Source organism: Rhineura floridana, chromosome 22, assembly GCF_030035675.1.
Source record: "Rhineura floridana isolate rRhiFlo1 chromosome 22, rRhiFlo1.hap2, whole genome shotgun sequence".
Classification (NCBI taxonomy): domain Eukaryota; kingdom Metazoa; phylum Chordata; class Lepidosauria; order Squamata; family Rhineuridae; genus Rhineura; species Rhineura floridana.
The window spans coordinates 1,317,156-1,341,604 of NC_084501.1; the positions used below are offsets into that span (position 1 = coordinate 1,317,156).

Below are 24,449 nucleotides of genomic sequence, written 5' to 3' on the forward strand. Positions count from 1 at the left end.
GGGTTTAATGCAATAATTACATGCATGGTTCTAATAAGCAGCATGAGCACACACAGCCAGCCAGCCGCTCCCACCACATGGTATTAATCACTGCTTAGCATAATAAGCCCTTAATAAAGCCCCCACCCTTTTCCCCACGTCCCAGCAGCAGCTCTAAAGAAATGCACTTTTAGGTAGACAGTGGCTGCTGTGTTGATGCTCATAATAATGCCTCTTATTATGCTGGCTGTGGAACTGTGTTCTGTATGACAAGAAGTTCTGTGAACTCAGAAAGATTGCACACTGCTCTGCCGACCCAAATTAATCCAATAAAAACATCCCTTTGAATGCTTTGTATCTGCTAGGATATCCTGGGTGGTGAGTCAGGGAGAGGAAAAAGTACACCCCTCCAAGGTAGGATGTAAGGTTGCGGGTGGGGGAGACCTGGTTTGTTAAGGAAATAACTAGTGTGTTGTTCCAGATTCTTTCAGGAATATTTCTGGTTAATTTCTATGAAACAAAATTGGTTAGATTAATTTGTTGTAAAAGATGCCCCTGATTAATTGGGCAACAGGTTTGAAATGTTTTATATTATTTTTAATACGGCTGCTCACAAAAAATGCAGGTGGCTAGTGCCATCTTAGAAGAGAAGTTCCCCTGTTGAGTAGTGTAGTGGCAAATTCAGAAGTGCAGGGTCCCTTCATGACAGTCACAGCCACACACCTTCCCCCCTTTTTTTGCTGTGGGGTTGAGAATGAAATCCTTGTTAATGTCTTCTCCCTCAACAACAGATGTCCCTAGGAGCCAATAAGCATGAAAAGGGAGATTGTTAGCTACTGAGAAGAGTCTTCTTAGTGGTGGATTCACCTTCTTTCGCTCTGATAGGCTGCAGTCAGCAGGAAAGCACAAGGAAGCATGTTAGAAGACTCTTCTCAGTGGCTAACACACTCCCCTTTCATGCTAATTGGCTCATAGGATGCTGGAGACAAAGGGACCCTGCAGGTACCCTGCTCCCAAAAAAGTAAGGGGACTGAGACCCCCTGAGACACCAGACAACTATACCCCTGCCCCTGTTTGTTGCACACAGCTGGAACACCCCTTCTTACAAAGCCTGAATGTTTTCCGTACATTTAAAATGACGCACTCATGTGATGTGGTGGGTGTCATCTGAAAACAGAGAATGCACACTTTATCTTCAGAACTATTATTCTTACAGAGATTTGTGCCCGTTTAATTGATAAATGCATCATTATAAGAATTAATCAGCTAAGATTTCTTGTAAAGAGTGCAGTACTGGAGTCTTATTTGGGAGTTGTGCCCCAGAAGGCCAATCTGTGGATGCCGGCTGAAAGGCACATGCTCAGTGGCCCTGCTCATTCCTTCATATAATATATTTCCTGATGGTGAGCGTTGGCTTTGGGAAACAGGTTTCATGTAGAAATGGCTGGACGTTAAGCACCGTCGGGGGTCTGTGGCAGGAAGGTAGCATCTCCTAAAAATATCCTGTGTGGGCAGCTGCATGTTAGCATAGGGGCCCTGGTGGTGTGCACCCCCCACCCAGCCTCACTTGGGGAGAGAAGCCCCCCTGCCACTCCAGGCACTTCGCTGTTCCGCTGGGAGCCAGTTGTTACTCAGGGTGACAGCCAGCTTGAATTGTGGCCGTGTGTGTTCTGGGCTGCCATAATTCATCTCGAGCTCTTTATAACCACATAAGCACCCTTGCTCAGAGGGAACAGCCCACGGTGAGTTATGGTCTGTTACAAAAAAAAAATGCTCTCCAAGAGGGGGGCTCTTGAATATTATGCACAGGAAGGAAGGGTGCGCACAGCTGGACCAAAATGGATCCAAGTTTCATGCTTTCTGCTGAATGGCATTTATCTAAACATGCAAAAGAGCTTGTTTTGCATAAATAACATGTACATTCTTCTGGACTCCCGTTTTCGGGTTTCAGAATTAGGCTCTTTTGCTTTTACAGGAAGAGGACTGGGGGGCAGGGGTAATTGATCTTGAGAGAATAGGAACAGGGTTCGGGTTGAGGGCAAGGCCCCTGAACTCAATGGGACTGTTCTTCTGGGTAGCCATGCATAGGATTGCGCTGTTGGTTGCCCTGAGTGGAAAATGTCTCCCTGGCATGTAGGAAATGGCTTGCAACTGCAGGAGAGGAAGAGGTGAAGCTGACCCTCAGGTGAGCACACCTGTGCACACCCGCCTTTCCACCTGCAGCCCAACCTCGAGCAGGTTGCCTTTTGCCCTGCAGCCCTTCTTCTTTCCAGCGTGGTGCCTGCAGAACTGGATTAATTACCGCTCTGCTGCAAATGAAATTAAGCAGCCCTGATCGTTAGCTTATTGATGAGGCAAACGAGATTAGGCAGTGCACTGTCAATCGGAGGCTGCACCAGGAACTGGATTAAGGGAGCGATGATTACTCTGAGCCACAGCAAGAATGCTGGTAAGAGCAGGAAAGGGCGAGGAAGAGGGGCCAAATTTGGGAAGCTGAAAGAGGGAGTCCTGGGATATCCTGCACTGAAAGGGACATGGAGACCAGTGGCTGGCGTGGAGGAGGGGGTGGTGTGCGCCTGCTGCTGTTGGATCCTCTGGAGCAAGGCTGCCTCCCCTTCCCAGGGGCAGAAACACCTGCAGGAGCTGCCCTCTTTAATCCTCCTTTGGTCCACAACCCCCAAGCAGGACCTCCCACATTCCGCCAAGCCCTACCCGCCAGTGCTTCCCAAGCACCCAGCAGCCCGCCGGTCGCACGGGGCTCTGCCAGCCCTTGGCTCAGCGGAGATGCTTTTGGCTGTATGATGATCACTGGTCCCTGCCGAAAGTAGGCCTGAGGTCAGTGCCCTCGCCTCTTTCTCTGGGGTCCCACAGTCCCAAGGAGAGAGGGAGAGTGAATGGACTGCATGTAGGGGAGGGGGTGCTTGGGCACGTGTACATGTTTGTGAGCTTCCATGAATGGACCTGTATGGGGGGAGGGGAGCGAAGGGAATAGGAAAGGAGCCTTTGGCACCACCCACCTCACCACTTACCCCAAAGGGAGGGAATATGGCCCTCGGCTCAGAAAAGGCGGCCCACCACCACGTGCAGGTTCTGGAGGACTCTCGAGAGGAAACGCTCCATCCAGGCATCCCGCCATAAATTCAGGGCGGCTTCTCTGCTGTGGGGTCCTTTGGGAAATAGGCCGTAGCTTTGTGGAGAGCACTTCCAGAAGATCCCTGGCTTTTATTTATTTATTACATTCCTACCCCGCCTTTCTTTTCGTGATATGAACCCAAGGCGGCTTACGTGTTGTTCCCAGGAGGTCTCCCATCCAGGCACTGACCAGATCTGCTGGCCTCATGTGCCTTCAGACCATAGCCTGGGACCACTTTTCCTCCAGTCTGCTCTGCTCGAGATCCTGGAGAGCTGCTGCCAGAGCAGGTGGAGAGGTTTCCTCACTTCGTGTAATGCAGCATCCTGGGCTCAAGGGGGCACGAAGGCAGCAGTGTGGGCAGCGGCGTTCCTGGGAGCTGTAATGCCATGCGTGGCAAAAGCAAATACTTTTTATGAAGGGAGAACATCAAAATCGTTGCATCAGCAAAATGAAACAAAAGAAGGGATTGCTTAGAGGCAAACTAGACAGCATTGTGGGGGAGGGAATTGGGACTGGGGGCGGGGGATCCTCATGCCATTGCAGTCCCAATTGGAAGAGGGGCCCTGTAGTCCCAGTGGGATTCACCCCCACCAGATATTTGCAATGGGTGGAAAGCTCCTAGTAGTGCTACTGGGAGTTTTCCTCCCTTTGCAAATAGCAGGCACTGGGGGGGGGGGTTTCCAGTTGGGACCATGGCAGGAGCCAGTGCTTTAAAAAAATCTGTCAACCCCATGGTCTACCTGATCCAGTATCTCCCTCCCCCCCCAAACAACAGCTATTTTTATTTTGTCAACACATGACAAACATCCCATCTACTTTGGCCCGCAAGCTGATTTGTTATCTCTCTGTTGGCTGCCAATCAGGGCAAGAATCTTTTGTTGGTTTTTAATCAATTTATTTCCTCCACTTCGGTGTAAAAACATTCCCAGGGTGGCTTACAGCATAATTTTTTACGTACACCCCCCCCAACACACACACACACCGAATAATAAAAGAATGGCTAGAGAAAATGAGGTATTTACCTTAATGGCCAAACTGCCATTGTTTACAGGCACAACAATAAGAGTAACTGTATATCCAGCTAGAAAGTCTTTTTTTAATCTTGTAGAAGAAGTCCGTTGCTTCCTCAGCCAAAGAGGAGCCTCACTGTGTTTTAGTGTCTTAGTACAATGTGAACATACTATGACAGAAATACCTCGTAGGACCATACAGTATTACTGTTTATTAATAAGTTTTTTATTTTTATACACAAGTTGACAATTTCCTTATTTCTTAATTTTTATATGTCCTATTTTGTATGTATCTTTGTATCTTCTTTCTTTTGCATAAATAAAAATTAAAAAAAAATAAAAAAGCAAGATTTTAAAAAGCAGTAATTGAAAATGTCAGTACCGGTTATCCTGGGAAAACTGGTAGAAAATAGCATCAAAGATAAAATAACCAAGCATATAGAAGAGCAAGCCTTGCTGAAACAGAACCAGCATGGTTTGTGTAAGGGAAAGACCTGCCTCACTAACTTAATAGAGTTCTCTGAGTGTATCCAAAAGCATATAGATAGAGGTGATCCAGTTGACATAATGTACTTGGACTTTCAAAAAGCTTTCATCAAGGTACCTCACCAAAGACTTCTGAGGAAGCTTAGCAGTCATGGAATCAGGAGAGGTCCTTTGTGGATGAGGAACTAGCAGGAAATAGGAAGCAGAGAGTAGGACTAAATGGACAGTTCTCCCAAAGGAGCAATGTAGAAAGTGGAGTCCCCCAAGGATCAGTATTGGGATCTCCTGTGCTTTTTAATTTTTATATATCTTGTTCATAAACGATCTAGAGTTGGGGTGAGCAGTGAGGTGGCCAAGTTTAATGATGATACTAAGTTGCTTAGAGTTGTTAAAACAAAAAGGGATTGTGAAGAGCTCCAAAAGGTCCTCTCCAACCTGAGTGAACGGGCAGTAAAATGGCAGATGCAAATCAATGTAAAGAAGTTACAGTTATGCATATTAGAGCAAAAAATCTTAATTTCGCATATATGGTCATGGGTTCTGAACCGGCGGTGACTGACCAGGAAAGAGACCTTGAGATGGTAGTGATTAGCTCGATGAAGACATCAACCCAGTGTGCATCAGCTGTGAAAAAGGCAAATTCCATGCTAGGGATCATTAGGAAAGGAAAATAAAACTGCTGATATCATAATGCTGTTGTACGAATCTGTGATGTGACCACCCATGGAATATTGTGTACAGTTCTGGTCACCTCACCTCGAAAAGGCTATTGTAGAGCTGGAAAAGGTTCAGAAAAGGGCAACCAGAATGATCGCAGGTTGAGTGACTCTCCTATATGGAAAGGTTGCAGCATTTGGGGTGTTTTTTAATGTACAGAAAAGACAAGTCAGAGAGGTGACATGATAGAAGTGTATACAATTATGCACAGAATGGAGAAAGTGGACAGAGAAAAGTTTTTCTCCCTCTCTCATAACACTGGAACTCGGGGACGCCCAATAAAGCTGACTGTACAGACAAAAGAAAGTCCTTCTTCACACGATGCATAGTTAACTATGGCATTTGCACTCCTAAGAGAGAGAGATGGTCACCAACCTGGATGGCTTTGAAAGAGGATTAGACAAATTCTCAGAGGAACAAGCTACCAGCCACGATGGCTATGCTCTGCTTCCATAGGCTTCCAAATGCCAGTTGCCGGAAACTGCTCTTCACACTCGGGTCCTGCTTGTCAGCTTCCCAGAATGGGCATCTGGTTGGCCACTGGGAGGACAGGATGCCTCCTTCGGCCTGACCCAGCAGGCTCTTCGTTTGTTCTTATGTTCTTACAATATTTCTGTAATAGATTAAAGACATGGGGAAAAGAAATGGTATTTCTTGTGCCTAGAAATGTGAAGGCCCAGAAAAAAAACAGAGGAAATTGGGGGGAATTTCCCCCCCGTTTGTTTTTTTCCATTTCCCCCAATTTTTCAAGAAAAAAACAAAACAAAAAGAGGCTTTGCAAAAAAAAACAAACCCTTGCATTCCCCCCTTGCAATTTTTTCTGTTTGTTTTCCAGGCCTTCACATCTCAGCTTGTTTCAAAAAGACAGCATTGGTTCCAGGGAGATGTCGCTGGGGAGGACATTCCACAAATGGGGAGCCATCACCAAAAAGTCCCTCTCTTACACACCTCACTGCAGAGGGAGGGGGCACTTTGTGGCAGGCCTCCAAAGAGCATTGAAGTGGGTAGTCAGCCTCCAAAAAGCACAGGCTGCATTTCACAAGTGCACCCAAGCTGGTCTAATTACCCTTTTAAACTTCAGACTTCTCATGTGGGCAACCAGACCAGTTCACATCGGCCCCACCACCCCCACCAGCGGAACAGGCCACTGTTACCTCCTCCGGGTAATGGTGGTTATTAACACGTCCATTGCAGACTCAGTAGGAAAGAAAAGAGACAGGCTTCTCTTTCTCAGCAGGAATTGTCTGGCTCCTGCCAACGGAACAGCCTGCTAACCATGGAAGATGCTAAGGCAAGACACAGGAGAAATGGCTGTCAGCTGTTTCATGCATAGCTCTTCCTTTGCAGGCTTCATATGTCTCAGGAGTTTTGTCCTTTTAAAAATGGCTGGAGTCGGGTCCAGCAGGCCAGGTGCTCGCTAATCATCACGGCCCATGCAAGCTCGAGTCTCTCGGGTTGCTGGCGTTGCAGGACGAAGGCCTGCTGGAACTGGGCCCGGCCCCCAGCCTCTCCTAGAATTTCCCCCTCTGGTCTCCCCACTGACCTCCCCACTTCCTTTCTCCTCCCTGCCTCCTCTTCCTTCTCTCTTGCTTTCTGCAGGACCAGGGAACAGTTGGGGTCATTTTCAACGTGGGCACGGATGACATCACCATTGAGGAGAGCAACGCCATGGTGAACGATGGCAAGTACCACGTCGTGCGCTTCACCCGGAGCGGTGGCAACGCAACGCTGCAGGTGGACAATTGGCCTATCAATGAGCGATACCCGGCAGGTAGGGACTGGGAGGCAATGTCTGCCGTAGCCCTCGTGCTGTCTCCCCCCATGCCACGGGGGTCGGAACTGCCTGGCCCTCTGATCGCTTCCACCCAGCGGGGCTGCCCGGCTGTCTTGGCAGCCTCTTGTCGGGGTGTGTGTGTCGTTGGTCGTTTTAAGCAGCCTGTATAAAGGTTACTGGAGGAAGTCTCTGGTCCCAGGAAGAAAACAGGAAGGCTCAGGAAACTTGGGGTACCAAGGAAGCTGTTTGCCCAAGTGGCTCAGCAGTGCCTGTCCAGGAGGCCCCTCATCCCCCACTTCTTGATCAGCTGAATTGGAGATGCTGCCAGGGACTTCAAAGATGGCCCCGTGGCACAGGCTTCATTTTCCCCAGCAAGCAGGACTTGAGTGGGATTTGAACCCAGGACTGCCCACACCTTAAGTGAAAATCCAGCCCCTAGTTTCTCTCAGGATGAATGGAGGTAGCAGTCCACAGAGGTGGCCAGGAAATGGCTGGGTCGCTGCAGGACCAAATAGCTTTGCGCCAGGAGGGGATATATTCAAAATCTCAGTAAAATCCTTTATATGGTTGCTTGTTTATTAAAAGACAAGCAGAAAGCCACAAATGTCAAGGCAGAAAGAGCAGCTTGAGGAGAGTTGCGCTCTGCAGCCCCATCTCACCAGGCCAAGAGATGGGTGGTGCCCATTGCTCTGCCTGGGTCTGTCCCAGAGCCCGCCAGCCGGCCTCCTTTGGGCAATCCCTGCGGCAAGCGCCACACAGCATGCGATGGGCTTTCAGCCAGGAGCCCGGCCGGGGGGGGGGCACTCATTCCCATTTTGCAGGTGAGGATCTGAGGCCAGGAGGAAGGGTGACTTCCCTTGAGTGTCTAGAGTTGAACAAGGATTTGAAACTAGATCCTGTCCATAATTTTCCCTTCTTTTTTTAACAAAAAAAATCCTCTTTCCAACTCACCCCCACCCACCCAGGTCCCCAAAGACGATGTGAGTCCTTGACATTCTGGCAGCCGCTGGCATTTTTCCACTATCAAATAATTTTTGCAGCCCTTTTCAGTGGGAGAAGTGCTTTAAGCGTATCTCATTCTAATCACCTTTATTCTTTGAAAAGGTTGGCAATTGCAGAAAAGGTCTGGGTCCTTGCACACGATGGAGATGCCAGGAAATGAAAGAGGACATGAGGGGAGGGGGGTGAGAACCGATAGTGGAGGGGCGAGGGGCGGCATGCAAGGGGCAGGGCAGACAGTTGGAGCCGTCGCCAGCTCATTCCCTGTCCAGTCAGCTCTGCCCCATAGGAGGCCAAGGCAAGACAGATGGCCAGTCACAGCAGCCGGGCACCCTCCACCCTGCCTCCAGGCTGGCTCTTGGAGCGTGATCAGAGATACAGGCGGGTTCCGACTTCCACTGAGCCAGGGCGGGGGTCTCTGGGGGAGGAGGTCCTGGGGGACAAGGTAGAGCTGGGGGATTTGTGGCTGCATTTGTGCCTGGTGATGCAACCAGCCTGGAAGGGCCTTCTTTCTTCCGAGATCAGCTTTCTCCCATCTCCATTTGGTGGCTGAATCACACACAAGCGCATTGGCTTCTCCCCCACGACCACCAGGAGCCAGCCAGAAGGAACCTTCAAAGGGGGTTGGAAGGGGGGAGGGAAACCTAATCAATGTCATTAGTGCCGCAGGCAGGCAGCGCAGGGGGAGCTCTTTCCCGCCCAGGATTAGCCAGTCACTTTGATCCATCTCCCCCTCCCAAAGTCCCCCTCCCTCGCCTGCCCTCCCGCTGGCCTTATTGTGCAGTCTCTTTGATGCCCGGCACTGCGCAGAGCAGAGCAGAGCAGAGCCTGCTATCCAGGAGCCGCTGCCACAGCCTGTATGTGCACAGAACCACACAGGTGCTGCGCACAAGCACTGTCCAGGGGTACGGGGCTGATCCGCCTGCTGGGCAGGTAGCCACAGAGCTCTTCTGGGGCACATTCTTGGTCCTTCACTTTAACACCCTCAAAACTGTACAACTTGGACGCCTGTGTCAGCGCCCCTCTCAAGTTCCACAGGCATGCTGGGACAAGCTGCAGTCGGGCTATTTGCGGATCGCAGCTCTTCACGCAAGACCCATTTCATATATGGACCTCATTTCCTTCTGGGCAACCTTCTGCAACATCCCTTGTGAAGAAGCTGCGTTGGCTTCCCACCCTGGGGTGACTTTTCTGGCATAGAGGTCACCTTTGGCCAGGTGCTGATGCAGCCTTGAGGTCACGCAATGGAACCACACTGAGGGTCACGGAGTGGCATGCTGATTGTGCAAAGTGGCTCAGTTCCCTTGCAGTTCCAGACATTGTTTTCGCCATTTCTTTGTGAAACTCTGAGAGGTGCTCACTTGCCACATGGAGTATATTCCGCAAGGGTGTGTTTCAAAGTGGCCATCATGCATTTTTTTAACCGGGCTCAGAAGACCAGGTTGCTCTGAAAAGGAAAGTGCACACAGGGTTCTTGTGTTGCAAAACATATGTATCATCATTCATGAATCTGGACCCATGGATATGAGAATGCACCATGCAAATCAGCCCTTAGAAGTGGCAAAGTGGATGGAGAGCCAATGAGGTGAAACTGTACAGACTTTTGAGCCCAACAGAATTCTTTGTTTTGCCCAGAGGATTGCAGCATTTGTGGGCCAGTCTGCAAGACCAAGTGAGAGGTGCAAGTGCTCACAAGATGCACACGTTTATCCATCTGTGCCAGTGTTCTCTCTTGACTGACAAGCTGACATTCCAAGCAGGCGTGACCATTCAAAAACCCAGCCAAGGCCCCTGAAGGCTTGCACTGCCCCCACCAGAGAGAGACAACCCACAGTCTCATCCTTGGAAGCCCTTTAAGAGAGGAGGAGGAGGGATCCCACTTTGTGCCTTCAGAGAGTGGAAGTGAGACTTTCTTGCTCACTCTCGCTCTGTCTCCCCTGCCCCAAGATATGTGCCCTATGGATGGAGCAGCCCCAAAGTATAAGTGGACACACCCTTCATTACATTGCAGAGTGCCACAGATCCCTTCCCATCATTTGGAAGAAAAGCAGTAGTGGCAGCCACTGGGCATCAGTGGGCTCTGGAGTGGTGGGCTATGCTATTCTTCCCCCCCCAATTAAATATAGAAGACTCTTTATTCTGGTTTTCTCATTTTTATGGCACGTTTTTCCAGTGTACCAAATGCTTTACAATTCTAGTCTCTTGTTAGCATTGTGATGAACTGAACGGGTTTTACATGAAAAAGGTACCCTATTTCTAAAAAATTCAAACAAGCTCAGCTGAAAATAATTTATTTGTTTTTTAAAATAAATAGCTGTTTGTGTGCGGAGTGCAAGATCTTCGCTGCAAGGTCCTTCCGATTATCTAAAAAGGGAGCTGGGGGTAGGAGAATGCCAGATTTTTGAGTTTGTAATTACAAATGGGGTTCAAGAGGGAGGGAGGGAGTTCGATCCGGGGTCGACATCTTGGGATGAAGAACTTGCCAAGGAAGTCAAGGCTTTGAGAACCGGCAGTTTAGTTGCAGAATCCCCACTCCGGAATGCAGTCAGGATCCATCACTTGAGGCTTCCTGCAGGAATCTGTTTGCCATCCTGTGAAAAATCAAGTAACAATCAAACCAGTGAATGAGGTGCATCCTTCTAAGGGAGAGAAGACTACTAAATCCGGCAAGGAGGCCCTATTTTATAGTAAATAAATGTTCAGTGGTTATTTCTATGTGTAAAATGACCTTTCCTTGAAAAATAAACAAAGGATCCATGTGGGAAAGTTGATTTTTAAAAACAGTAGATTTTCTTTCTATCCTTTTTGATCCATATATAAACCATTATTTAAATTAACCCTTATTTTTTAAAAAATTAAGCAGGGTGCTTTGGACTGTGAATCAACTTTCAACATGCTGTCTCTTTGGAAGTACCCCCCAAAATTAATACATCTGGCACTCAGCCTTCTCCACACAGGACACCTAAAGCCCCCTTCAGGTGTTTCATTAGCCAGACAACGTCTGTAGAGAAGGCCGCTGGGGGAGGGGAGGTGCGCTCTGCCCTACCACCTCTTGGAGGGCAACTGCCTGGGGTGAGGGCCCACCTCGCATAGGCTGCCCAGATGTTTCAGAACCTTGGAAGAAAGAAGGGGAACCTCCACAAGTAGAGCAGGGCCCCTCACTCCAGACAGCTGCCTCCCAATCTCAAAAGAAATGCCTGAAGAGGACTCTTTAAGTGGATATGTAAAAACATAAAAGTGCACATAATACATACAGTCTTGGATGTTTGTCCTCGCTGCAACTCCCTCAAATATTGGCCTCATTTTACAGATGACAAAAACCGAGGCCCATGAATGGGACATAATCCCATGGTGCAATGCCTCTGGGTGTCAATGAACCATCCTTGCCAGAAGATGCAACCTGACCTGACTCTGTAGAAAACAAAAGCTGGCAGAACGTGAGAGTGTTCAAGAAGCAAGACTGGAGAGAGGGTCTTGGAAATGCAAATAGGGGATGTGGGACTTGCATTTCCTGAGGTACGCCCCGCACAGAACACCTTACAGTGAGGTTACCAGCACGTGAGGGATCCCTATTCAGGAAAGAGTATAGTTGGTGCACCATCTTAAGTGGGGAATATGCACCCCTCGCCACAGAGGTGGCCTGGGCCTGCAGTGCCAGAGTAACATCACCAGACCTAGGAATCGCTCGTGCACATGGGGGTCTTTTCAGTTTATTGTCATGTTTAAGCATACAAAGCCCTCCTTGTACACACCTGCATTGCCAGTTCTCATGCTATTCACCTTGTACCTCAAGTCAGGTCTGATTTTGAAAATGTACAGTGTTTTTCTGAAAGGTGCACAAAGCCGTGGGCTTCCAAGGACAGGCGGCTTCACAACTGTGGCTCAGCCACAGAAGATGCCTCTTGGCAATCTCTGGTAACGCTGCCTCTGTGTCGTGATGGGGGCCTGCTCAGTTGATCTTGGAGGAAGCCCCAAACCGTTATGGGTGTTGAAGGCCACAACAAGTGTCCCAAGCACTACAGGAACCCCCTCCAGATGCTCCAGCCCCCCAGGGCTGGGGGGGATGTGCTGCTTTGCATTGGGGTTCGCACAACGGCACTGCCTGCCTCCCCTTCCTCTCCCCCTCTCTCCATTCAGGTGTCATTTGAAGGCTGGCACCTGGTCATCCTTCTACTTTTCGTCCCCTCCCCTGAGGCTTGCCTTCTGCCTGATGGGGCATAAATGCTGGTTGTGGGACCAGCAGGTGCCCTTGTAGGTCATGCAGGGGGGCTTGTCATTCATGACAGGCAGTGATGAGCAGGGTTGGGGGCTTACAAACCAGAAAACCCCTCCTGGCTAGAGGAATTAGTAGAGGCAGCCACAGCCTTAGACCATGGGCTTTCCTCCATGTATTTACCCCAGTGTAGCCAGAATCTATGATACTCTGCCCCCACAGGTAGAATTGAGGGGCAACTACAGAGCTGTGGAGATTGGGGGGCAAAGAGCAGAGAGTTGCCTAATCTGCATGTATTTGTTTTAGAAAAACACCCCAAGTTTGCTGCGAGGGACAGACATCTCTGCCTCCTTTGCCTGTTCCTGCTCACTGCCTCTCCTCTGCTGCCTCGGCTTCCCTTCTCTTCAGCCACTTCCCTTCCCCTCATCCACCCCTTCCTCCCTCCCTTCCTTCCTTCCTCAGGTAATCAAAAAAATTGCACATCTCCACTGTTCTCTTGGCAGCACGTATGATGCCGGTGATGGCTTTTAAGGCTCTCAGTCGATTAACTGCCTTGCCCTTAAACGATTGATTGGTTAATTAACCAATTAAAATAAATATTACTGTTATTAAAACCCAGGTGGTGTTTGGAGACTCTCTTTAAATGAAGCTTATAATCCCTCTTGACAAAATACCAGAGGCAATTTATTTAAAAGTGCTTGGAGGGAAGATCTTATGAAACTCGGTCACTCCAAAATCAAGTGATGGCACGGCCACGAAGAAGAGGCCACGCTCCAGTGGAATTCTTTCAGCCCCACTCAGCAGCTGTGGAAGAGTGACCAACCCTGTAGGGCTGAATGTAATCATGTAGGGTTTACTTTGAGCCAGGGCTCAAGCCTGGTGTTGTTTTTGGTGTCAGCCCCTGAGCATCTGCAGAGTGCATTTCCCTTCCTCTTGAGTAACCACAACCAGACCTCACTCCTAGAGGTAAACTAGCAGTAGGCAGATATCAGTCTCATGAGATCTACTTTGCCTTGTTTTTTTTAATAGAAGTACCAAGAGTTCTACCAACAGGAGCCTGGTGCAAAATAGTAATGGGAAGAGGACACTTTAAAATCGGAAACAGCATATGTTCACCCTAAGAATTTGTTGAGAGCACCAGAACAGGCCTTAGAATCCACTACTGGCTTCCCCCCTCCCCAGATTTCTTCATTTTAGCAGCATAATGGGTGTGTGTGTGAGAGGACTTTTGTGTTGTTGCTAGTGTTAAAACAATTGTGAGTCAGAAACTCTTATGGCTCTACTGCACATCAGCTAGAGATCTGCCTTCTACTCCCCTGGGTTAGCACCCTGCCAGCTGACAGGGTCTGGCCATGCCCATTCTGTTATTTTTGGATTGGGTTCAAAGCAGCTGAAATGCTTACTGTAGATGGCAAGTGTACAGGGGGATTTATTTAGATCAGCCCTTCCTTATGTTCCACTGCCCTTTCGTGCCCAGTGCTGCAACTAAACATTTCCACAGACCCCTCCCCAAGATCTAGCACCTTCCTGTCCTGGACTTCTGCAGGTCTTGCTCCTGACATTCCAAGTCTCCACTACTGAGGGAGTCTGTTCCTGCTGAAAAAATTGGGGGTGAGGGGCAGGGGATGCTGGCTAGCTGCTGCCCCCCTTGTTTTACCCATTCCCAGTTTTCCCCCCTCTCCTACCAGGAATGTTCTGAGTCTGAATGTGCTTTACTATGTTAGGCTGACAACGTAAGTGCAGTGAAACTTGCACAGGTTCCACTCCACCTAGCCTGCTGCCCTTACTGATCCTCTGAGCAAGTTGGTACCTGCTCTTTCATCTTGCGGCTTGAAAACACATAGTTATGCCATACCAAATATTTAAATAATCCACAAAGCACTAGATTGCAACCCTCTCCCCACTCCTTACTTACAATATAGCCCCTACTCAAGGCAAATGTAATGTGTACATGTGTGTTTTACTTTTGCTTGCCCTTCCCATGGGTATATTTGTGCAAGCCGGGGGGGGGGGCAGCTGTGCATCGAATTCAGAGCAGAAAACCCAGACTTGTCTTTAGCACACAGTAAAGCCAAGAACGCCAGGGCTGTGCGACAGGAATCTCTCCCGAACTGGATCCTGATTCAGGTCACTTTCTGAGGATGGCATATTTTTAATTAAAAGATGTTAATCGCCTCGTTCATACTGAAGCTAATGAGAGCATGAAAAGTCCCTGACCACATCTAATTAGGGGCTGAATTACAGAACAGATTGAGGAACAAAAATGGGGAGCCGGGGGGGGGTGTTGCCCCAATGAAGCAGCGGCCCCCAAGCGTGACCGCCCCAGAACTAGCCTCCCCTCTCTTTGCAAATGCACCCCCTTGCCTTGAAAAACCAGCCTTATCCTCACAGCAGCTTAAAACATTCCCCATTCTGAAGCCCTTCAAGGGGTTTTTAGCCTGCTAGTTAGTTGTGGTATTTATACCCCACCCTTCAGCCAAAATTGAGATTCAGTGGCTGCATGTTTTTGGATCAGAACACCAAGAGGAGCAGAGGAATGGGAATGTTCTCTGCCTCCAGTGCTAAAGGGTGGCAGCAGCAAGCATCTTGCCACATTTCACAAAAGTGGTTGGTCTTTGGTGGGGTCTCCCGGGGGAGGGGAGTTCCACAGACACAGGGAATGCCCTAAAGAGCCCCATTCTGCATGTGTGTACTGGATGTGGGTGGGACAATTTGACACCCCATTTGCAGGTGGTGAATTGGGGAAGCATTTGTTTTGTTTTTCAGAGGGGTTTGATGCAACCTCCCCAAACTGGGAAGGGGTGTGGGTGGGTGGATGGAGGGGACTGTTTTCCCCCTCCCCTTTTTCCTTCTTTCAAAATGTTGTTTCTTTTTTTAAAAAAAACCTTTTAAAGCTATCTACTAAAATAGCCGTAGCATTCTCCTACTGTTCTGCTTCAGGGTTTGACCAAAGTGCCACTTCATTTTGGATTGAATCCCTGAAGCGAAACAAAATGATTGCAGCCCAAACCTGGTGGGTGCCTTGTTCTTCTTCATGCTGGAGGTCCTTCTGGGACTCTCCAGAGGGCTGCAAGGGGAAGGTGCCACCCTCCAAGGCTTGCTGCCCCCTCCTTTTCTCAGCCAGAAGACTCCTGGAGACGGAGGGGGAAAGGGTCCCGCCCACCACCGCTTTTCCTGTGTCTGAGAGAGGTTGCAAACCAAGTCTGCACCACCAGACCATCCTTTGCGAGGAGGCGAGTCGCCTGCCTTGACCCAGCTGCCTCAGCTGTGCTAGGTGGTGGTTAATGAATTTCCCACACGGCACTGGGAGACGTACACCTTTCTTCTGGCAACCACTGCTCTCCTCAGCACATTTGCACAAATATAGGCAGAAGGCTGGTTCGAAAGGGTCTCTCCGGAAAAGCATGCCTGGTCTCTGATGCCTGGCTGGGGATTGGCTGTGGTTAGCACAGTGCACTCCATGCATGTTCCGGCATTCCCTGCATTATTGCATCCTGGCTCCAGAAGCTTGAGAAGAGTTTTCTGTGCCCTGGCTTGAGTGAAGGCCAGGCCCTGGATCAGTTGTTGCTTCCTTTGAGGCTACAGGCTGCTGGACTGTCTCAGCAAGGATCTCTCAGACTTTCTTCTTTTTTGGAAATGGATGCTCTGCAGCAACTGTGCCTTTTGGCTGCTGAAGACCCACGTGGCACCCACCAACTTGCCACCGCTTGCTTCCAAGTTTCAGGCTGCTCCTGTGCCGCAGAATCCACCTTGCCAGACCCCAGAGCCAACCGTGAGTGGCCGCTGCTCCCAGAGGTCATCTCTTTTATGAGGACTTCCTCATGCTCTGTGTCCAGAGGAGCTCAGGGCGGTGCAGACATGGAGGCTCTCCCATTCTGTTCTTGCACCTACCCCTTCAGGTGGCCCAAGAGGAAGTGAGTGCCTTACTCCCCTACCTCCATCCTGATCACAAGAAGGCGTGGGCGTCTTGCTTTCATTGACAGAGGGGTTTGTGTTCTTCACGTCCAGGTTGTTTTCTCGGGGACAGGCCTGCCACCAGAGTGGGTCACTGGCAAAGCGGAGTGGAGGTTCACCCACACAATCACAGGTGTGAGAAAAGCTAGCTCCTTGTGTGTGATTCCAACCCTGTGTTAAAAAATTTCCTGATGAATGTCGGGAGCAGAGAGAAGGCTCCGAGGAGCAGACCAGCACCTCAGCACAGTCCCCACAGCATGTAACATCATGGGATCAAATTTGGCTTCATTGGTGATTGATCAGTGTCCTCCAAAAGAAAAGAAAACAAGAGGGCTGGTGTCGTCCCCGTTCTTCCGCCTGTTTGTGGGGTTTGCGTGGCAGATCCCTAAACTTCTTTGCCTATGTTTGGGTACAAATGCAGGGCGAATTTGTGGGGTGCTGTTTTGTGGGGAGGAAGGAGTGGTTTGAAGGGAATGGGGTCGGGTTGGGGAACAACAGCAAGAGAAGACAGCAATGAAGGGTTTCTGGTGTTGTGTTATTTTTGTTTTTGAAAGGAAGCTTTTAAAGAGAGTTTGATCATGTGATGCTTTACTCCCCCCCCCAATTTTGTGACTAGGGATTAAAGTCTGCTAATAAAGTGAATTTAATAAAAATGCATTGGGGAGGCTTTTCTACCTCCCTGGTGCAGCATAAATCCTTCTAACCTCCATCTTCTCATCCTAACACTTAAACCTGACTAAACCGTGTAACTAGAGCTTTGTCCGATGCTGGCTAAAACCGCTAAACCTCAAACCAAACCCCAAACTGACCCCCTCAAAAAAACAAACTAACTAATGGAAACCTAATAGTTCTTTTTGATCCAGCGCTTAAACTGCTGTTTGCCTGAGCTTAGTCTGACCTCTCTAAACATGCTAACCTCTGACCTTTGACCTTCCAGATGGCGTATTATGTCTCTCTCTCTATTTTTTTTCTTTTTCTTTTAACCATCTGCAAATCTCTCTCTAAACTCTTTGAAGGGAACAGTGATAATGAGCGGCTGGCGATTGCTAGACAGAGAATTCCGTATCGGCTCGGTCGAGTAGTAGATGAGTGGCTACTCGACAAAGGTAATTAACAATAATTAATTCCAGTTAATTAACAAGCAAGCAAGCCAAAAAAAGGGTTTAAAGGTGCAGCCCTCTCCCCTCCCCTCTCCTTTCCCCTCCCCAACAGACTCTTCCGTGGAGGGTTGATGGCTCAAGGCTGGTGACTGTAGAGGGGGGCAGGGGGGAGGAATGACCCCCTCAGAAGGAAGGAGGGCTGATTTTGGCAAACTCTGTCCCCTCTCTCACCCGCCTCACCCCAACACATACGCCTTCCACTGTGCGCTGCCATGTCTGAAAAGATCCCGCCGGACATGGCGCAAATTGCTCTTGTGCATTCTGCTGGCACAAGGCGAAGTGCCCCTGCCCTTGGGCACCGGCAGTGTGATGCTTCTGCCACCTGGAGACCATGCAAAATGAAAGGAAAAGGGAGGAGGGGCCTGATGGCGATGTCCCCCCCCCCACTCTTGGAGGCAGAGTGCCCCCCTGTCCCTGTTGCTGGGGATCTCAAGAGGGGAGGAGTCTCCTGTTGCACCCGGGTCCTCTTAAGGGCTTCCCAGCAGGGTCATCTGGTTGCCACTGTGAGGAGTGAGTGGGCCCCTTTGGCCTGGCCCCACAGCCAGGCTCTTCCGAGGTTCTCCTGTCAGAAAGCTGCAGTGAGTTGTGAGCACAGGCCTTCTTCCAAAGGCTGAGGCGAGCAGGGTCCATTTGAAGGCCACTGAGAGGAAGGATTCATTGCCTGGTCCCCAGACTGTAACTGGTGGTTGGTTGCGGGGAGCCCCTTTGGGCTCTGGGCTAGAAGACACAGCCATCTTTGGAATGCGTTCCTTGGAATCCTCAATGCGCCAGGACTGGTGTGGTGGGAAGGCACTCTGCACGTAAAGAGAGCCACCCTCTTCTTGTCAATTTCCTCCCATACTCAGGGGCTGAACCCTCACAAACAAGGCAGGGGCTCAGTTTGAACCTGCTTGGAGTGGCACATGAGATGCAAAGCCACCGCCATTCTGTCTCTCTCTCTCTTCCTGGTGGCATGGAGAATGGGCACTGCCCAGGACACGGCAACATTTCTCCACCTCAGAGCTTTGGAGTTGAGGAGATTGAGTTCTAATGGCTGCATCATCATATTCTGCACTGTGCTGTACGAAGCGCTCCCAGGAGAAGGGGAGACAGAGAGAGGCAACAACAGCTCCGTCTTGTCTTGCACTGCCTTCAGTCCCAAGGTTTGGGGTCCCCACTTCTCTCTCTCTCCTGCTTCAGGCTCATAGCTCAGGGGCAGAGCACCTGCTTTGCATGCAACATCCCCGCCATCTCCAGGTAGTATCAGGACAGACTCCTGCTTGAAATTCCTGGTAGTCGGGGGGGGGGGGTAACCGATGTGGTGCCCTTCCAGATGTTGCTGGACTACAACTCCCCTCCCCCTGACCATTGGCCATGCCGGTTGATGGGGCTGATGGGAGTTGTAGTCCACGAGTAAAATGCAACTTTAATCCCATAAAAATTATGAATGTACAATAAAGATATAGATAAAATGACCAAAATGCAATGATGAGGTGATCTCATCTGTCCAGAATGATGCCTAGACATCAGACCGATGTGACAACAGTGAATAGATTTGTACTAGAGACCAAATGGATTTCAACTGCCTCCTCAGTGTCCAAGGAATTTGTAACATACAGTTTATCACCAAAAATTAGCCACTTGCCTGATCTTCATAGATGATGTGAGCTGACTAATCGAATCCAGAAGGTTACTGTGCTCATCTGGTTAGCGGCTGACATCTGGAATCACAGATCTGGAGGGGGATGCTGTAAAACACACGTGATTGGGCATTAGTAGAAAAGTACCACTTTTTTATATGTATCTTCGTATGCCTTCGTGTGCAGTAGTTGACTGTATGGATGATTCTAGGCTTCAGGGCTTTGATATGAGTGTGAGAGTTCATAGAGCCCATCCTTGGTTAGGAGGCCATTGAAAATATGTTCATATAATTTAAACCAATTTACTGCATCCAGTTCTGGTCTCTGCACTTCAAGAAGGATGCAGACAAACTGGAACAGGTTCAGAGGAGGGCAACAAGGATGATCAGGGGACTGGAAACAAAGCCCTGTGAGGAGAGACTGAAAGAACTGGGCATGTTTAGCCTGGAGAAGAGAAGACTGAGGGGAGATAGGATAGCACTCTTCAAGTACATGAAAGGTTGTCACACAGAGGAGGGCCGGGATCTCTTCTCGATTGTCCCAGAGTGCAAGACACGGAATAATGGGCTAAAGTTGCAGGAAGCCAGATTTCGACTGGACATCAGGAAAAACTTCCTAACTGTTAGAGCCATACGACAATGGAACCAATGGCCTAGAGATGTGGTGGGCTCTCCAACACTGGAAGCATTCAAGAGGCAGCTGGACAGCCATCTGTCGGGAATGCTTTGATTTGGATTCCTGCATCGCGCAGGGGGTTGGACTCGATGGCTTTATAGGCCCCTTCCAACTCTACTATTCTATGATTCTATAAACCAATTAGCATGTACAGAGGAACAGCAGGCACTCGTTGGGGGGGAGTTGGTGGACAGGACCCAGGAAGAGGACCTAGGAAGCTGCCTCGTGCCATAGTCGGATCCTTGGTCTGTTTAGCTCCGTATTGTCTGGAAGCTCCAGGATCTCTGGCAGGACTCTTTTCCCAGCCGTACCTGGAGATGCTGCTGGGACTGAACATGAGGCCTTCTGCCTGCAAAGTGGGAGCTCTGCCACTGAACAGTGGCCCTTCCCTTAAAAGGATAGTGTGATCTGTAGTCTGGCAACATCAGGAGCCCCCCTCCCTCTCACCAGGCCTTTGGGCATGTCCTTGCTAGCCTTGACGTAGCTGTCGTCTTCTCCCCCCCCAGCTCACCTTGCTTGAAAGCCCACTGACGAAGGGCCAACCAAGTGAGAGCCTGGCCCATGCTGTAGCTTCTGAGTCTGTCTGTCCATTCTCCCCCCCCCCCGCCGCCTTTTACGGGGTCCATGTGTTTGATCTTCTGCCCACAGATTCCAGCTGTGCCTCTTGTCACCAGCTTTGCAACTGCCTTGCTTGCACTTGTGGAGATTCTAGGAAATGTTTGGGCAAGGACCAGCGACCCTCTTCTGGGCTGAGAGCTGCACCTTTAACACTTTAAACTCAGTGGGGAAGCATAACCACCACAAAAAGAAAAGAAAAGATCGCTTTAAATCTTAATTTAACCAGCTAATAACACTAACATGCTTTAACTCAAACCGAGTGCTAAACAGTTTTTTTAACCGATAAATTCCAAATGTCTTAATAACCATCTTAGTTGGCGTTGCATTTCTAAAGGGGGATTAAGCATCTAAATGTATCTTTAATGTCTATAACGTGATGGTTTAAACAAACTTACAGCCACAAAATGAAAAACAAACAAAAATAGTTCAAGGGACGTTTAATGAGTTTTTTTTAAAAGAAAAAGCAGCAGAAACGCAGATGGAGGGTTGGAGGGGACTGCAAAGGTGGGTGAGAGGGAGGCGCTGCTACCTTAACCCTTGGAGTGCCTTGGGGGGTTGAGGGACTGGCTGGGCAGGGGCAGGGAGATGCAACATTGGCTAAATCCATGTGAGTAACCGTGGGATGTTTTTAAAGCCACAGCACTTTGACCCACATTCCCCCCCTTTCTCTTCCATGCACATAACTGCACCCGCGTGTTTGTAAGCACACTCTCACAAGCCAAGCTGAGATGGGTGCTTCATCTTCTGCAGAGAGGGACCTAGCGTTGGACCCTCTTTTATGGGTACCACGTTCTCAAGCTTCAAACGGCTCTTCTGATGGGAGTACAAGATTTCATATTGCAGCTCAGCTGACTTTGCTTTCCAACCCTCGTTTTGGTCTCCACCTTCCTTGTCAACTCTCCTTCAGAAAATTACAATGGCATAGCCATGAACAAGATTCAGAGTGTAGATACACTCCAGATTTCAGCCAGTTTAACTCCTATGTGTTATTTCTCTCTCTCTCTCTCTCTCTCTCTCTCTCACACACACACACACACACACACAGAGAGAGAGAGAGAGAGAGAGCTTCCAAAAGAGCCTTGGGAATTTTGAATTTGTGTAGAGGGAGACTCCAAAGGCCTCCCCTCAATTTTAGAGGGGAAAGATTGGGGAACACCTAAACTGGTTTTGTAGACTGTAGTGGCTAGATTCTGCCAGCCTGAACTGAGCTAGCAGCCAAGTGAGAGAGGATATCTAAGGAGACCATCTCCAGAAACATTCTCAAATTGGCATTGTGGCAAGATTTCTCCCTGGACCAAGATCTGGCATGATTCAGATTCAGGAACCAAGTCTTACTAAACCCCAAAATCCATTTGGTCCTGATGAGCTTATTTGTCGGTAGTTGATTAGTATTATTTTTTCTTTTCTTAAAGGCATTCTGGTTGCTAGGAGGGATACAAGATAATTGAAAAGGCTGGGTTTCCTGTTTGTTTTTTGAACTTGAGCCAAGGTGCCGTTCTTTTGTGCCTGGACAGCCCTCAAAGCCTAGTCCCCCAACTTTGAATGAGAGCTCAAGATGGCTGAGACTATCCTTTGTAGGAGTCAGAATTTGGATAGTAGTTGCAGAGCAGCACCGGGCGGCTGAGTCCAGCCCACAGTGCCCCAGAGCAAAGCTACATTGGGGGCATTTTGGGAAACTGAAATGGTGGGCCCTGCCCCTTGGCAGCTGCCCAGGACTGCTGGGTGCCAGTCCTCAGCGTTGGTTTCAGGTTTGGGGGAGGGGGAGGCTTTGGGCAAGTCCCTTGGTGGCTTCCTCCTCCTCCCTGCAGTGGCCGACTTGCTCTCCCACTGCTTCTGGTCCCAATCCCCACCAGTGCCCAGAGATAAAGGGCAGATGAAAGAACAGGCAGTAGGAACTGCTCCCTCCCATTGCTCTCCTTGGGCCAGAGGGACAGAGCAGTGAAGCAGGTAGCTCTGGCAAATGGAGCAGCAGCAAGCCGTGGGGGGCCCTCAGCAGGGGCTGAACAGTAGCGGCCCCTGGCACCAGTCCTTCACGTGGAGGCCTCCATCTGCTTCAGCAGGGGAGAGGAGCAGCACTTGAGGCAGGAGGGAGATTTCAGCAGCAGCTCTTCTCTCTACCCTCTGCACTGCTCAAGCAAAGGTGGAATTAGGACACGTGTGTTTGAGTTCAAAACGAAATTTTGAATATCATGGTGTTGCCTTGCTAAGGTTGGCTGGCACCGTCTCTTTAACATGCAAAAGGTGCTCCTTAGTTGCCGCAGCATTTTGGTTCCAGCAGTTCCTCCTTTGCCAGCTTTTGGGCGGCAGGCAGCCTCTGAACAGCATTGGACTTGCAAATTCCCCTTTAGCCCTGCAACGAGTGGATGAAAAGAGCACTGAAGGGCGGCCTACAGATGTGGCTTACACGCTGCTGCCTTTAAAAAAAAGAAAATTAAAAGCTTCGTTTTGATGCTAAACAAACAAAAAACAGCCACCCAAAAATGTTTTCGATATTCACCCATCCAAAGAAACTACTAGATTGCAAATTTGCCTCTCCTAAACAAATAGAGGAAAATCCGCCACGTAGCTTGGCTGAAGATAACAGCCCAAGGCCTCATTTGGACATGTGTTATTCTTCATTTCCGTTTACAGCCCACAGTGTCTCCTGATAGTCAGTGGCTGTTTTCATAGGCACCCAAGCCAGACTGCAGACCTGGCTGTGCACCTGCCTAGCGAACTTGCTGGTGCTGAGAACCCGCTCCTGCTTTTGGGGGCTGGGGAGCGGAACCTGCCGCTGGGTCCTGCCTGTCTTAGGCCACCTCTGCTGACAGTGGGAGCATTTCTCAAAAGGAAGACACCCTTGCCCCTCGTGTGGGTGCCAGTTGTGGCGAGCCAGAGCTGGGGTGGGCACCCTGTACACAGCCGCCAGAGGGATTCCCTACTTTGTAGGTCCCAGGCTGGGCTCCTGATTTTGGAGACACAATTTAGGGCTACGTCCTGACTTGGACTAAGCCCTCACCTCTTCCCCCACACATCTGCCTTCCTTTCTCACATGCACAACTTCGCCCTAGCACTCAACAACCCCCCAACGACACAGGACCAGCCCTCCAAAGGAAGAAGCCAGGCATTCACTCAGTTCCCTCCAGATTCTGTTTCCTTGTGGCTTAGTGCCCAACCTTGTAGGGCTGGCTGGCAGAGCCGGAAGGATCTTGGGTCTAGAGATGAGTTTTCCGTCTGCTCTAGCAGGCTGGAGTGATAAAGGGGGAGGAGACACCTGCACACCCACAGGGGATATCGGGAACTCAGGCGGATTTGCTTCTGAATTATGCCTCCCTGGAGGTTGCTGCTGTGCCTTGGCTTCCACAGATGTTTCCTTTGGAGCCAGGCCTGCCCCCCCTCCGCCTCTCTCTCACACTTCATATACACACACACACACCGCTTTTGTCTGCTGTTGCGCTGCAGGATTTTCGGGCTTTTGCTCACAGGCATTTACATCTTTGTAGCATCTCCACTTCCGCCTCTGGGCTCACCTGTGCTGTAGAATTTGGGCACACCTGGTGCAAGAGGGATGGCAGTGTTACATGTGTGTGCAATTGTGCATTTTCACACATGTGGCTACATCGCAGCAGTAGCAACAACACCAACCAGTTGGGGAATAAACACTATCACAGAAAATGACCTTAAGTGGGGGGGGGAGGGGTTCCTGAGGACCAAAACTAATTCAGGCACTAAACCAAAAAGCAGGCTGGGCAGGATGGAATAGAATCCTAGGAGGTGGGGAGGCGAATATTCTCAGGAATCCATGTATTTTGAGCCTGGTCTTTTAATCCCGAATAAAGATCAATATTTTAGAATATTAAAAACAGTAATAATCATCATAATAATCATCATAATAATCTTGTTTCTAAAATGAAGGAAGCAAACAGAGACTCAGAGGGTTAAAAATACCCACTTGCAAACTTCTCAAGGGGGGGCAGAGCAAGAAGTGTTTATTTTAAAGTCAGGGTTTTGTTTTGGGCGTTGTTTTTTAATTATTATTTTTTCCCGTAACAGATTAGGGGAGTTCAGTCGGCTCCATCTGGAGACTTTTTTTAGGTTGCAACAGACGGTCCCTTTAACATTTCCCATCTTTT

At 49.4% G+C, this 24,449-nt stretch overlaps 1 protein-coding gene across 4 annotated transcripts in view; it reads left to right on the forward strand.

The window, feature by feature from the left end:
• The window catches only part of LOC133374605 (neurexin-2-beta-like), an 85,183-nt gene that overhangs the window by 16,524 nt on the left and 44,210 nt on the right, over nt 1–24,449 (forward strand). For 3 of the 4 annotated variants that reach the window (XM_061605677.1, XM_061605679.1, XM_061605676.1), the window contains exons 2-3: nt 6,925–7,096; nt 17,282–17,371. In XM_061605677.1, the coding sequence (XP_061461661.1) occupies nt 6,925–7,096; nt 17,282–17,371 (262 nt within the window). The remainder of the gene's footprint in view (nt 1–6,924; nt 7,097–17,281; nt 17,372–24,449) is intronic. The other variant, XM_061605678.1, reaches the window with a different exon arrangement.